We start from the raw sequence: 16393 nt of genomic DNA on the forward strand, positions 1-16393 counted from the left end.
TATCCCACATACTCATCTATCTCCGAACATATCACCTAGGGATTTTCCAAATTCACCAAATTTTGTTAGCTTCCTTAATCTTGCAACTAAACCGGTCATGGAATTTTCTGGGGCTCTCTCCATTGAATTAAATTTGTACCACTGAAGAATGAGCGAGCAGTTGAAATATTCAAGGGTATTATTGGAATAAGATCCCTTTCGGGGCAAGCTTTGGTGGGACCATGCAACCTAATTCAATAGAACGGGAGCGCACATGGATGGTAATAGTTCCTGACCAGTTCCATTAGCTCAGTAGATGACTGAGTCTGGAACCTCTGGGAAAGTCAAACCTTTTACTGTCCCATACATCTGGGTGATAATTCATTTCCTGATCGCTGAGATAGATTTGAATCAGAATGCAAGTCTCTTCTGCTATGCAATGGTGTGCCAACTCTTTCCTTCATTGTCAGTATGGCACGGTGGCACAGTGGTTAACGCTGCTGCCTCACAGTGCCAGGGAACCAGGTTAGTTTCCCGGCTTGGGTCACTGTCTGTGCGAAGTCTGCACGTTCTCCCTGTGTCTGCGTGGGTTTCCTCCGGGTGCCCCGGTTTCCTCCCACAGTCCAAAATAGGTTAGGTGCATTGGCCATGCTAAATTCTCCGAACAGGTGTTGGCGTGTGGCGACAAGGGGGATTTTCACAGTAACTTCATTGCAGTGTTAATGTAAGCCTACTTGTGACACTAATAAATAAAAACTAAAAAAAAACGCTATAGTACTGGAAACTCTAGTCAAGCACCAGTTAAAATGAAATATTTATTTACAAACAATCACAATATACATTGTATTATGATTCACACTGCACCTTCTCAACTTCCAAATCCAAGAACCGAGGACACAAGCTCACACTCTCCTTTAGGCCATGTGTGCTCCCGTTCTATTGGATTAGTAGGTCGCATGGTCCCACCAAAGCTTGCCCCCGAAAGGGATCTTACTCCAATAATACCCTTGAATATTTCAACTGCTTCCAAAGAAGCTCAAATGTAATTTTGCATTGCTCTGAATAATTAGATATTGTGGAAGGCTGATGTCAAAAATACACCAGTGCAACAGGAATGCAAATTCAATTGATTATTTTATTGCACAGTCTGATTTATCCCACAAACCTGAAAGGATTCGCTTCGTTGCTATCGGGAAGTCAAAACTATTGTTTTAGACTAGGCACACACATAACCAAATAACCAAGAGAGCAATTCCCCTGTATGTTTGAGAAGCGGAATGCCAATTGACCATTCATGACATTGGCTATCATTTGGCTGGGAAACTGTGCCTTTTATTTCTTACTATTCACTGCCGGCAAGCAAGGCTTTTCACTAACAATGCCACTCAAAATTAGCTTAGGCACATCAAAATTCATGTTAAGATTATTTCACTGTTCTTCAGTATCACATTTGTGACTTAATAGCTTTGACTGATATTAGTGGTGCCCAATGAGCAAAATAACAAATCTTCCAACTCATGTGGAATCAACAAATGCATTTTTTGATCTCTATAGTTACTAACAATTCAGTCTGACTCTCATTAATTCAAGACTAAAATTAGAAGTGTTGGGGGAGGTGGGGATAGCAGGGTGACTTCAGTCACCACCTTAACAAAATTATCTTTGCAAATCGCTCTGTCACCCTGTGCACAGTGACCTTATTCTGATATGATTACATACTTATTTAGCATAATGTTATTTCATCTGGGTAGATCTCTTTTCCTAGTGGTAAGGTCACAGAACATTTTTTTGTATATTCAATGCACTGGTAATATAAAAAGGAAGAAATTACAAACTTCAATTTGTACATCTTCTTTCACTGCCTTATAGCTGTTTTTATCGATAAATATGGTAGCTCATCTGTGTGCAAGCCCAAAATTCAATGAAATACCTGACCTGTAATTGGTTTTGCTGGTGTTGATTGAGTAATGAAATGAACACTGGAAAAACTTAAACGTGCTTAATTTAATATCTCAACCAAAAGAGGTCAGTCTTGGTCAGGTTTCAACCAAGGAAACTATCCACCTTCAGGAAGAAAGTTCATCCTCAGACCAACACTTGCCATTCTGCTGACTCAAGGATCCAGGAGTTCCCAGCATCCTTAATAAGGCTCTTTCAGCCAACAACAAGACCAGTGTGGTGTCACCGTGGCATCGTCTGTGCGACACCAGCTATAAAACTTTTTTATTCATTCGTGGGACATGGGTGTCGCTGGCTGGCCAGCATTTATTGCCCATCCCTAGTTGCCCCTTGAGAAGGTGGTGGTGAGCTGCCTTCTTGAATCGCTGCAGTCCATGTGCTGTGGGTTGACCCACGATGTAAAAGAGATCAGAGGAATTCTGAGTGGTTAGAGCTTTATTGGACTGAGATGGAGCCAGGTCCTGCAACCAAGACAAGAGCCTTCATGAACTTCAAGTAGGTCATCAGCAAAAAAAAAAACTAGATGTTAAATTTCAAAGCTGCCGGAATCAAGTCGGAGCAGACTGCTCTGCAATGCACCAGTCAACACGAGTTGAATCCAGGGATGTACCAAGGAACCGAGAAAGCAGCGGGCCCAGCAACAACCAAATCAGTCCCCTTGAAGACAAACACAGGGATGCTCATCATTGAACCTTGAAAACAGATGGAAAGGTGGGTGGAGCACCATTTCGATCTGTGCAACAGAGAACATCGTCACTGGAGAAGCTGCCAGCTCCATTCCAGACCTCCCTTTCCCGGAGGAGCCGGACAGGGAACCCATCATAGTGGAGCTCGATCAGGCCAGTGGTAAAGCCTCAGGATAGAATGGTATTCCACTTGAAATCACCAGGAGTAGAAAACCAGCCCTGCTGCAGCATCACTATTCTCTGCCGGAAGGAAAGATTTGTGCCTCAGGAAAGGCGCGATGCAATAATAGTCACCTTGTACAAAAGCAAATCATTGACTTTCAACGTTACAGATGAATTTGCTTGTTAAATATTGTGAGGATGATCTTTGTCCATGTTGCTGTGATGATATTGCAGACCCTGGGGTCATGCGTTTACCCCTGAGTCGCATTGGCGTTTCAGAGCTGGGGCAGATCCATGGTTGGCATGATTTTCTCACTTTGGCAGTTACAGGAGAAGTGCTCTGAACAGTGCAAGCCACTATTCATTGCTTCACAGACTTCACCCAGGGCCTTCGACCTTGTTAGCAGGGACGGCCTGTTTAAATTGCTGTGCAAGTTAGGCTCCTCTTTCCATGGAAATGTGCAAAGTTTCAGTTGCAATAGAGCAACATCAGACACGTTTAAAAGATCAGCAGTGGGATAAAATAGCGCTGGCGCCAGCTCTATTTGGTATATTTTTCTTCATGCTTCTATTGTATCCTTTCAGTAACTCAGTGAGGGTGCCTACCTGCAGGTCAGAGCCAACAACAAGCTGTTCAACTTGGCAAGGCTGCACGCTGAGACCAGAGTCTGTCTTGTCCTGCTCCATTCGTTGAAGTTTGCTGACTACTCCAAGCTGGCATTCCACATGGAAGTTCACTTGCAAGAGCTTGTGGACCAGTCCTCCCAGGCCTTCTTGTCATTTGGAGTGACAATCAGCATCAGGATGACCCAGGTTATGGGGAAAGATGGAGAGACCCAGCCCCCCCCCATCACATCGACACCCTCACTCTGGAGGTCATTGCAGAGTGAAGGATCAACATCAGAAACATACATGCTGATGTAATATTGATGCCAGATCACATGACTAAAGAGAGAGATCTTGGAGGAGGAGACGCTCCAGCCTCATGTAGAAATCCAAATGTATAAATACTCCCTGGACATAAAGAATGATGATTCTAAGAAACTACCGACTGAAGTAACATTAACCGCACAGCAAAACAGTCATTGACAATTTAACATACCGAGTTGCCAGCAACCTGTACCTCGATGCCAAAATCAGCACTCGGATTGCTGAGGTCATGGTGGTCATGTCAAAATCGAGTGGATCAACAGCAAACTAACCAGAAATACAAAGCTCCATTTGTACCAGGCTTATGTTCTCAGCAAAGTAGCAAAGCATGGACAACACATGCAAGTTAAGTGGCTGAACAACTGCCACCTCAGACTAGTATTGGCTATCACCTGGCAACACAGCGTGCTGAATATGGAAGCACACCAGTAAAACAGTGGCATGTTTGTCTTCTGGAGTCAGTGGCAACTCCATTGGCTCGATGGTGTGAGCCGAATGGACGACAGCCTCATCCGCAAAATAACATATTCTTTGGTGAGCTTGCTATTGTCACCAGACCAACAAGTAGACACACAAACAGAAAATGTTGGAAACTCTTAGCAGGTCTACAGCATCTGTGGGGGGAGAATCGAGCCCACGTTTCGAGTCAGGATGACCCCTCGTCAGAGCTCCATGGAAAGAAAAAGATGAGTCTTGCAAGTTTGAATGAGAACAGCAGAATCATTACCCATCTTCAATACCTGTGCTTCCAATATGACTTCCATTTTCTTCAGGCAAGGATTTCCACTCACCATGGTTGACAGTCCATTCGATCCAGTGCCGACTCTGCTCTGGCATTACCCTCCTAGCACGATTAGGTATCCTTGTCCTCACCTTCTGCCTGACAAGCCTCTGATTACTGCAGTAAAGCTGAAAATACCTGTAAACAAGATACAGATTTACTTAATTTCACCAGCAATCATTGCTGTTGCTGTGAAGCTAAGAAGGCCACATCCCAAAGAAAAGTTATCTCAGCATGAAGGCTCTGCAGACTGCACAGTGTGCATTGTCTGTTGCTGTAAGGATTAAAAACTGGGTTAAAAATGTACTTACATTTTAAAATATATATCCGCTGTCCAATACCAACTCAGACAAGGTTGTGAAATTTTGTACGAGTATAAATGGAACCATGGCATCATACCATATTCAGCCCATCACGTCTGCCGATGCTTTGAAAGAGCTATCCAATTAGTTCCAATCCCTTTCTCGTTCCCCATAATCCTGGAATCTTTCCTTTTCAAACACATTTGCAATTTCCTTTTGCAAATTAATATAGAGTCTGTTTCCAGCACCTTTCAAGGAGATGCATTCCAGATCGTAACCTTCTTCGCAAGTCACCTCTGAGTTTGCAAGACCACGTGAGTGTTGGACAATGCCTGGTTCATATTTATTTCAACAAAGAATAAGAAAAAAAGGGAACACCGCTTACCTATCTGGAACTGTTGCTAGGAGATATGCCACTTCTGCTGTGATCAGGTGTTCAAAAGGTGCCCCAGCCTTGTTCGTGAATCTAAACCCATCACCATAGCAGTGGAGGGGAATCTCCTAGCAACTGCATCAACTGTAGATAAACTGACTGTTTATAGATATTTTGATCTAATTTTCTGAACAGGATTTTGTTTTTAACTCTTCCTTCTCTTTGTGACAATTGGGCCCATTTTATGAGTTGCATGTAGGGATTAAGTGATGACGATTTGAGTGGAAATCGAGTGTATCCAACTGATGTTAGACGACAAGCTTTTTTACCTGTTTGGGTTGCTGTTCTTATCATTTGAACACAGTAAGAAGTCTCACAACACCAGGTTAAAGTCCAACAGGTTTATTTGGTAGCAAATACCATAAGCTTTCGGAGCACTGCTCCTTCGTCAGATGGAGTGGATATCTGCTCTCAAACAGTGCACAGACACAGAAATCGGAGCGGAGAAGCTACGGCATCCCCTCCGGAGCCTTCAACATGTCATTGATGAAGACGAACATCTCGCCAAGGCCATCCCCACACCCCCACTTCTTGCCTTCAAACAACCACACAACCTCAAACAGACCATTGTCTGCAGCAAACTACCCAGCCTTCAGGAGAACAGTGACCACGACACCACACAACCCTGCCACAGCAACCTCTGCAAGACGTGCCGGATCATCGACACGGATGCCATCATCTCACGTGAGAACACCATCTACCAGGTACACGGTACCTACTCTTGCAACTCGGCCAACGTTGTCTACCTGATACGCTGCAGGAAAGGATGTCCCGAGGCATGGTACATTGGGGAAACCATGCAGACGCTACGACAACGGATGAATGAACACCGCTCGACAATCACCAGGCAAGACTGTTCTCTTCCTGTGGGGGAGCACTTCAGCAGTCACGGGCATTCGGCCTCTGATCTTCGGGTAAGCGTTCTCCAGGGCGGCCTTCATGACACACGACAGCGCAGAGTCGCTGAGCAGAAACTGATAGCCAAGTTCCGCACACATGAGGACAGCCTAAACCGGGATGTTGGATTTATGTCACATTATCAGTAACCCCCACAGCTTTCCCCCTGATCTTGCAGAATCTTACTAGCTGTTCTGCCTGGAGACAATGCACATCTCTTTAACCTGTGTTGAATGCTCCCTCCACCCACATTGTCTGTACCTTTAAGACCTGGCTGGCTGTAGAGATTTGCATTCTAATTAGTATTCTGTAACTTGATTTCTGTGTCTGTGCACTGTTTGAGAGCAGATATCCACTCCATCTGACGAAGGAGCAGTGTTCCGAAAGCTTATGGTATTTGCTACCAAATAAACCTGTTGGACTTTAACCTGGTGTTGTGAGACTTCTTACTGTGTTTACCCCAGTACAACGCCGGCATCTCCACATCATGACTATCATTTGAACCAGGATAAGACTATACATTTTGTCTCAAGAGGCTGATGAAAGCTATAGGTGATGAGCTTCTTTGCAGTTTACCTTACCTTGGAAAGGTTCATCATTAAAGGATAATCCTGCCAATTAAAAAGCCTTCAATCATTTGACAGATGAACAGTAAAGACAAGGGCTAGGATTTTCTGGCCGTTCCCGCTTGGCAGTGCACCCCCGCTCGCAGGGTGATGGGAATTCCCATTGACAGCGGCAGAAACAGAGAATCCCGCTGCTCGCAAACAATGCATCACCTCCCACTGGCGGGAAATACGCGGCTGGGAGGCGGGAGAATCTCGCCCAAGATACATAAGTGTTTTGAAATTCTTTAGAATTGTACAGTACAGAAAGAGATCATTCAGCCCATCTTGCCTGTGCTGGCTCTATATATTTTACATTTACAAAGGTTTTTACTTTAATGCCATAAAATTGACAGAACTAAATGATACCACAACCAATAGATCAGATCTAAGCACTGCTGCCCTGTCACATCTAGTCACTACCGTATCGCTTTCACTATCTCCCCCGGCCACAAGTTCCAGTCACCCCCTACTCTCTGTGTAAGAAATCTGCCTCGTACATCTCCTTTAAACCTTGCCCCTTGCACCTTAAACCTTTGCCCCCTAGTAATTGACTCTTCCACCCTGGGAAAAAGCTTCTGACTATCCACTCTGTCCATGCCTCTCATAATCTTGTAGACTTCTATGAGATCTCCCCTCAACCTCCATCGCTCCAGTGAGAACAAACCACGTTTCTCCAACCTCTCCTCATAGCTAATGCCCTCTATACCAGGCAACATTCTGGTAAATCTTTTCTGTACCCTCTCCAAAGCCTCCACATCCTTCTGGTAGTGTGGCGACCAGAATTGAACACTATATTCCAAGTGTGGCCTAACTAAGGTTCTATAAAGCTGCAACATGACTTGCCAATTTTTAAACTCAATGCCCCATCCGATGAAGGCAAGCATGCCATATGCCTTCTTGACTACCTTCTCCACTTGCATTGCCACTTTCAGTGACCTGTGTACCTGTACACACAGATCCCTTTGCCTATCGATACTCTTAAGGGTTCTGCCATTTACTGTATATTTCCTATCTGTATTAGACCTTCCAAAATGCATTACCTCACATTTGTCCAGAATAAACTCCATCTGCCATCTCTCCGCCCAAGTCTCCAACTGATCTATATCCTGCTGTATCCTCTGATGGTCCTCATCGCTATCCGCAAATCCACCAACCTTTGTGTCGTCCGCAAACTTACTAATCAATCCAGTTACATTTTCCTCCAAATCATTTATATATATTACAAACAGCAAAGGTCCCAGCACTGATCCCTGAGGAACACCACTTGTCACAGCCCTCCATTCAGAAACACACCCTTCCATTGCTACCCTCTGTCTTCTTTGACCGAGCCAGTTTTGTATCCACCTTGCTAGCTCACCTCTGATCCCTTGCGACTTCACCTTCTGCACCAGTCTGCCATGAGGGACCATGTCAAAGGCCTTACTGAAGTCCATGTGGACAACATCCACTGCCCTACCCTCATCAATCATCTTCGTCACTTCCTCGAAAAACTCAATCAAGTTCGTGAGACACCACCTCCCCTTCACAAAACCATGTTGCCTCTCACTAATACGTCCACTTATTTCCAAGTGGGAATAAATCCTGACTCGAAGAATCCTCTCCAATAATTTCCCTACCACTGATGTAAGGCTCACCGGCCTGTAATTATCTGGATTATTCTTGCTACCCTTCTTAAACAAAGGAACAACATTGGCTATTCTCCAATCCTCTGGGACCTCCCCTGTCATGATGTGGAGATGCCGGTGTTGGACTGGGGTAAACACAGTAAGAAGTTTAACAACACCAGGTTAAAGTCCAACAGGTTTATTTGGTAGCAAAAGCCACACTTTTGGTTTTTGCTACCAAATAAACCTGTTGGACTTTAACCTGGTGTTGTTAAACTTCTTACTGTGGTGACCTCCCCTGTCGCCAGTGAGGATACAAAGATTTCTCTCAAGGCCCCAGCAATTTCCTCCCTTGCCTCTCTCAGTATTCTGGGGTATATCCCATCAGGCCCACTTGCATCCTCTGTTGAAAACCCATGTTGATTGGGGTGGCGGAGATGATAAAAACAAACTCACTAAAGGCAAAAAAGATTTTTTTCCCCCGCCAAAACAAAAGAATTTGTTTCAGGATGATGTGGCATGTCTTGGTAGGCTCATGCTGGCATTCTTCATATGTTGGGCTCGAGCGGGGTGAAGTACTGGCTTAGGCTGAGCACTGAGAGGACATGCACCAACCAGTTTCACACTCCCTTTACAAGTAAACTCAAAACCATGTCAGCTAAGATCTCAGAGTGGGCTGACCGCTCAGCTTTCCTGACTCACTCAGACTTAAAGTGAGGAGGCAAAATTGAAATTAATTGAAGAAAATAGGTGGGGAGAAAAATAATTCACCTCCACAGTTAAAAGACAGGTTTCTTAAAGCAAAGTGAGACTATTGCATTTGGGCTGAGTGGTGTGTCGCATAGAAAATAGAAAAGAACAAAGCAAGATGTGCCTTGCAGACACCTACTTGAAAGGATTCTGGTTATAGTTGCAACGACGAGAGTGACAGCTCCTTTCCCCATTTCTGAGTTTGTGAAACAGTGTATGATTGCAGGCTATCAGTATCTGACTGCAAGGAAGAATCACAAGCTGGGTTTCCTCCAAAAGCATACTGTGCGTTTTTAGACAAGGAATGAAATAACATGGCAAACAGCAACTCCAGTGGGTAAAAAGGCTTGAAAGGCGACTGCATCCAAATACTCATCATTTAATCCCTGCATTAAAATATATAGAACTGGGGCCAATTGTCAGTAAGAAGTGCAACAGTAAACACAAAATCCTGCTCAGAAAATGAGATTAAATAAAAATGTGTACTTGCACATAAAAGATTATGAATGCCAGAAACACATGGGGAAGATCCAGTTCACCGAAAACCTCTGTTTTTCTCAGATTCTCGTGAAGGAAATTTCAATAATAACGATAATTTGCATTTATTTAACACCTTTAACAAAGAAAAATGTTCCATGGCACTGCACACCAATACAATCAGACAAAAATGGATTCAAGGCCATCGCAGAGATATTCGGACAGGTGACCTAAAGCTTTGTCAAAAAGCTGTACTTGAAGGACGATCTTAAAGAAGAGGGTAATGGAGTGGCAGAGGATTTTAGAGAGGCTTAATAATGCAGTGTGATGTCTTGACAACTGAAGTGCAGTGGTGGGGAGACTGAGGGGTAGGGGTTGACAAAAAGGCAAAGTTAGAAGTGCTGAGAGATCAGGATGAGTCATTGAGACATACAGCACAGAAACAGACCCTTCAGCCCAACATGTCTATGTCAACCATCAAATACCAATCTATATTAATCCCATTTACCAACACTTGGTCCATAGCTATTATGCATTGGCAATTTAAGTGTTTGTCCAGATGCTTCTTAAGTGTTGAGAGTACCTGCCTCCACCACCCCCTCGGGCAGTGCATTTGATATTTCCATCTGGGTGAAAAATGTGTCCTCAGATCCCTTAAACTCCCCATCTTAAACCCATGCCCTTTAGTCTTACACATCTCTGCCATGGGGAAAAGATTCTTATCAGTACCTCTCAATTTGTATACCTCTATCAGATAAGCCCCCCACCTCCACATCCCCTCTGCTTCAGGGAAGACAAACCACTTGATCCAGCCTCTGTCACCAGACCTGAGTTACAAGTCTGGAAGCAATAACAGAGACACAAATGGATGAAGTCATAGGAAAGAATTAAATGAGGCATTTGAGGATTTCGAGCCAGTGTTGGTCAATGAGTGCAGTGATGTGTGGGCAGGATCTTGGAGGGTGATAGGATCTGGACAGCAAAGTGTGAGATGAACTGAAGTTTACAGAGGATGGGCTATATGAGGTTAGCATCTCAAGTCTGGAGATGATAAAGGCATGGATGACGGGTTTGCAGCAGATGGATTGAGACAGGGACAGAATTGCAAACTTTTACACACATGGAACTGGCAGTTTTTGTATTGTAAGTACATGGGGTTGAATGCTCACCTCAGGGTTGTGTAGGACACAGATTGTGAACAATACGATTCACTCTGAATGGGATGAAATCAAAGGCAAAGCAACAGAGTTTGTGGTCAGGCTAAAAATTACATTTCAGATTTTCTTGCATTTATTTTGAGGAAATTGTGGTTCATCTAATCTTGGATATTGGAGTTGCTGTCTGACAACCTGGAAGCATTCAAAAGGTCAAATGAGGTGATGAAAATGTAGACATCAGCATGTGTCTGAAAAGTGACCCCTCATTTACATCAGACGTTGCCAGAGATGAAGAGGGAGGCGAGGATAGATCAGTCGATAACTTTGTGCATAATGGTATGGGAGCAGGAGGAGAAGTCATTGCTGGAGGTACTTCAATACCCCAGGAAATAGTGGAACCAAACAAGGACAATCTCACTGAATTGAACAGTGATAGAGGAGAATTGTGTAATTATGTATGTCAAAAGTGTCAAAGGGATAATACACAAGAATTGTCCCAAGCGAGATTTAGCTGATCCCAACTGGAGCAGAAGTCTTTTGCCACAGTTAACTTCAGTGTCTTCAGTCTGTGTGAGGTAAAGTTTCTGGTTGTTGTCCATTTTCACTGCCAGAAAAGAATGGAGACATTAGATGTTGTTGAGTCCATATTTCTTGTGAAAAATGGGTCCAAAGATCCAAACGTTTTGCTTTAAGACTGTCGGAACCATGTATAACAACATATTGTTTAAGTGCAGTAGAGATAGCCTGATGCCTGAAACAACTGTTAGGCCCTTGAAAATGCGAGTGAAGGATCAAATTCTGTTTTAGGGTCTAAACTAGTCATGTGCTTGTCCTGAAGACAGCCGGCTTTGGACCAGGATTACCTGATGTAGATCTCACCTCACCAGTGGTTCTTAAAAGGACCACTGGTTCTTGTGCATGGCTAGTTTTTAGTCATGAGCAGTATTTAACACTGAACAAGACCTTTACAACATCTGCCAGGCTATTGCATGGTTGCACACATGCACAGTTTGGTGTGAAATTGGACTGAAAACAGCCAGCAAAAGTGCATGCTTTTAAAAATACATCAGTGGAACCAAAAGATGCAAGGGGCTCTACCAATTGTGCTGCTGCTGGCCACTGCTTAACCCCCTTCCCTCATGCACCTCCTCCGCCACTGACTCACCTCAGCTGGAACTATAATATTGAGGGAGGTTCCAGCTCTCACACTACGTTTAGAATTGATACAAGGGTAGAAATGGCTAGGAGCGAAGATTTTAGCACAGTAACTTCCTTGTTCACTACAAGAAGCAGAATTGAAAATGTACATGTAAAGAATGTATTGTAATTGTACAAACAGCAATTCTAAGAAACCTGCCTATCATTAGCATAAATAGATATGTATGTGTTACATATATTGTGAAGAATGCAAGATAAAAGTAAGAATTACAAGGTGGAAATCACATCAGTTTTGTCATAAACATTGCTTTTCAATGTTTTCTGAAACCCAAGAGGGCATGATTCCCTGCAATTATTCACTGCTCTCTGGAAATTCGTATATACTCAGAGCTCATGCACCTTCCAAACCTACATAAACAAACCTGATACAAGCAAATATTTATAAATCCTTTAGTCTGTTGGCTCTGATATAACCGTTCCTATATACACAGGCAAGTTGCATGCCTGAACAGATTATAGGTAACAGGATTCCATTGTAGTGATTGATTTACACTAATGCTGCTTTATTTTTTGGCTTAGGTTGTTGGGACTTGGATTCATTTGTGTCCAGGTTCAACCTGGGAAGCTCAGTGGCGTCAACCCAACTGATGACCCAGAACTTTGAAGACTGACTGACAGGCTCAGCTTTGAAAGCTTCCAAAGAGGAACTTCAGCTTTGCATCACACCCAACTACCAGAAAAAGTGCTTCAGTGCTTTTGCTTGATTAATACCAAGGCATGATAGTTTTGTTCGTCTGCACAGATTTCACAAAAATGAGCATAGTAAGGGTCAGTATCATGATTGCATCTGAAATCCTGAGAATTGAAAATATTCCATCGGCAATAATGGAACAACTCTGTCTAACTAGTAAAATCTCAGATCTAGATCTATTTAACCTCTTTTTATTACCACTGTGAAAAGAAAATAGATTGTTGTCTTTTTTCAGGGATTTTTGTATAAAACAGGCCTCCTGTGACTGGGCAGTTCTTCTGTCTAAATGTTACGACTACTTCAAAGAATCCCAAGTGAGAGGAGTTTGAGTGTCATGATTTCAGCACAAGGCTCAGTTCTGAGCATTTAATTCTGCTCCAGTGGGTCTGCATTGGGCAATTACGCGATGATTGTATTGTGGATTGTAAAGGAATTCAGATTTCACGAGGGTGTTTTGGGGAGAGGAAACAGGTGAGGGTGGGACATGAAACAGAACCTAATTGACCCAAAAGTACTCCAGAAATCATCTGTTTGAGAAGTGGCAAGCAGATTCTTGGGTTTCATTGTGCAATGACTGAACAGTAAGGATTTCCTTGTCTTTTCGCCATAAAATATTATCATCTCGAGAAAAATGGCTAAGTGCACAGAATTGCAGAATTGCAAAACAGCAATGCCATTCTTATCCATCTAAATCAAGCTGCTTGCTTCTCTTTAACTGTCTGCAGTACTCTGGTAATACATTTTAGAATAAAAATTGTTCTGCACTAGTTAATTATAACAAAGAACGTCAAGTGGATTCAAGCTAAATGGTGACGTATGAAGCAAGACAAGGATCTTTTCCTTGATAAGTAAATTCACAAGACACAGCATTACAGATCTCTGCCTCCTATCTCCAACTCCTGCCCCTAGTGTCCAAGCTTATTCTGTTTATGTGTTCATGCCCTTCACCTTTATTTGAGCCAACCATTAACACGCAAGACTATTCACCCTACCTTCGATTGAGAAGGACCTTACAATTCTTATATTATTACATCTAATTTCGCTAAAAGCACCGCCTTTATTCTACCTGGAGTTGAATTCCATGTGTTAGCCACCTTTTATGTGAAGGAAGTCCTGATATCAATTCTCGCACAATTACTCTCAATTTAAAGTAAAAATCTCAGTTTCTCTCTCCCATTCCCTTGACTGTGCGATGTATACACCATAATTCTTTGATCAAAAACTGACTTTTCTCCATTCTTGATCAAGATTTGCACGTTTCAGTTTTTCCAGCTAAAGATTTGCTTCCATATGGTTACAAATTTGATTAAACCGGAAGCTGGAGTCGCAGTGATGGGTAATCTCCAGATTCAGTCACATGATGGGGGCTTGTCCTGGAAATGTCAGACTGTCTCCTGTTTCTTCTGCCTGTTCTTTCATTAAAATTCAGAAGTTCTTTGTTAAAGATATCAAATTAAGACTTATGAGTTTTTAATTGTCCATTGTCTTGAATTACTTTTTAAAAAAGGTTGCTGGGGATAACTATACTATCAATAACCTGGCTGGTTTATCAAATACTGAACGGCTGTCTGATGACAGTATTCCGTCTTTACTCACCTTTGTCCCTCGGTGTCCCTTTCTGCAGTTGAGAATCACCACAAACAATAAAATGCTGCTTGACAAAGTGAAAAATGTATCAAACTTGTTCATCGTAAAATTTCCATTTCATGACCTAGATATTTACTTCTGAATTAGCTAGGTTTATTAGTGGGACTTGAACATTGCATGGGATGTAACTTGCATTTGATCTTTCAACATATTATGAATTGCATCAAAGACAAAGGACTCTTTCATCTCTGTTAAATTTATATTTAACATTTGTATCCCCACAGAGACCACCATTTGAATTCTCTGCTTCTCGGTTTTCAATATGATTGCTGATAAGGCCAATCTTCTAGCGTGTAGAGTTATACGAATCCCAATGTATATATTGACTATTGAAGGTAGGTCTGAAGGACAGAGAACCCGAGGGAATTTCTGAACTAGCATATAGAGGAAAGGGAGTTCAATGATAGTTCAAAGTAATTCTATGACTGGTCAGCACTTATTGAACAATCCTGAGTACACGTATAGATACACTAACACCCAATTCAAGATAACTAGTTCAGCTCATATGTGGCTCAATTATACTAGCGAGAAGCAATGTAACATTTATGCACAAGAATCTGTTCTCTGCAAACTAAAGGAATATGTTCAAGCCTTGCATATTTTTTAAATTTCCCAGGAGCTTGGGAGACTTTTCCTTATGTTTTTTTTTCCCATGGCAACGCCTTAGCCAATCAGCACTCTTTTTCCAGTGGTATAAATTGCTGTGATAATTTGAAATTTGTCACTCTTGCCTTTGTCCTGATGAGAGAAAGATGAAAAGATTCAACAACATGTCTCCCTTTCAGCAATGTTCAAGATCAGTAATCATCAACTCCTTCAGTGTTCCAATAATGCATTTATAAAAAGATATTATTTATAGTGAGATGGGTGCGCCTGCTTCTCAGTGCACACAGTCTGAATCCAGTGTGGTTGAAGACTTGCTGTGTCAACTCCCCAGAGGCTCATTCTGTACCTGCACAAGTGATCTGAGATAAATCCACTCAAATGAATCAGACACATTGGACCTGGGTAAGACCAGAAACAAAGAATCTGGCAAGGTCAGGGATATGGAATTCCTGCCAAACTTAAAGGCAGAACCTCATTTAACATATTGTGGTCTGTTCCATGTGCAACAGCTGGCAAAATTGACAGCCTGGCCTATGGGCAGCTGGAGGCAGGGGGTCGGGGAGAGGCTCTTGGAAGTGGGCATGATCAGGAGGGGCAGATGTGACCACAGTCAGGAGGGGTGAGCTAGAGAAGAGGTGTCATTTGGGGATAGAGGACAGGTGATTGGGTCTGCGTGAGGCAGCTGGAGGGAGCACTGCTGTGCCTCCTAGCGCACAAGAAGTGCTGGAAACAGTAAAACTGGCAGCCCGCACCTTCCTTGCACTGCTTGCATTTTAGATCCATGGGAAATCAGAGCAGAGGCTTGTCAATTTTAGACCAATCTCCCAATTGCACTGTGGATTGGTGTATTGGTGAAACATTGTTATCCGATATCTGTACAAAAGCAGGTGGGGCACGTGCATGTTTCCAATGCATAACCCCTTAACCAACCCTCTCCCCCGAACTCTGAGGGGTTAATATCAAGGCCATTGTGTGACTGGCATTTGCGGGTACCTGCACCACTTAACCAAACATGTCATGCTCCTGGTTACATGTGCAGGATCCTTACACTGTTGGCAACAATGCTGAATAGCAAACCAATGTGGTTTGCGCTCCTGCAAAGCAAAACAAAATCAAGAGATAAAGGGCACATTTTGCTTGTGGGAAGATTAGAAATTTTTATACCTGTGGGTTGATGTTTCTGATTGACACAGCAGTGTTCCCACTGAACTAAGTATTGTTTACAAGTTACAAAAGCTTAATTACAAAATAGTCGACGGGCTTACTTTTGCATTTATATAAATTGCAACGGATACAGGAAAAGCAGTTATTTTGTCGGTTTCAAAGAAAAATGATCTACTCACATGACGCAGTGAGGCAGGGAAAAAGGTTTCCGTTTGCATTAAGCTGAGATCTGTACCCCTCAGGAACAGAGTTTGTATTTATCCAAATCAACCCGGGAAGGAAGAATATGGAGCACGGTCAATAGGTTAGAGTGGACAGCACCTGCTGAGGACTTGATGCTAG

The 16393-nt window shown here is 42.9% G+C and overlaps 1 protein-coding gene across 11 annotated transcripts in view; it reads left to right on the forward strand.

Moving 5' to 3' along the window:
* Positions 1–14303, forward strand: part of pebp4 (phosphatidylethanolamine binding protein 4) — a 420175-nt gene extending 405872 nt beyond the window's left edge. For 9 of the 11 annotated variants that reach the window (XM_078239640.1, XM_078239641.1, XM_078239628.1 and 6 more), the window contains one exon: positions 12463–14295. In XM_078239640.1, coding sequence (XP_078095766.1) covers positions 12463–12554 — 92 coding nt within the window. In that variant the 3' untranslated portion in view covers positions 12555–14295. Of the gene's footprint in view, positions 1–12462 lie in introns of all 11 variants that reach the window. The other 2 variants (XM_078239622.1, XM_078239636.1) reach the window with 2 other exon arrangements.
* Positions 14304–16393: the final 2090 nt, after the last annotated feature.

This window comes from Mustelus asterias, chromosome 22, assembly GCF_964213995.1.
Source record: "Mustelus asterias chromosome 22, sMusAst1.hap1.1, whole genome shotgun sequence".
Classification (NCBI taxonomy): Eukaryota; Metazoa; Chordata; class Chondrichthyes; order Carcharhiniformes; family Triakidae; genus Mustelus; species Mustelus asterias.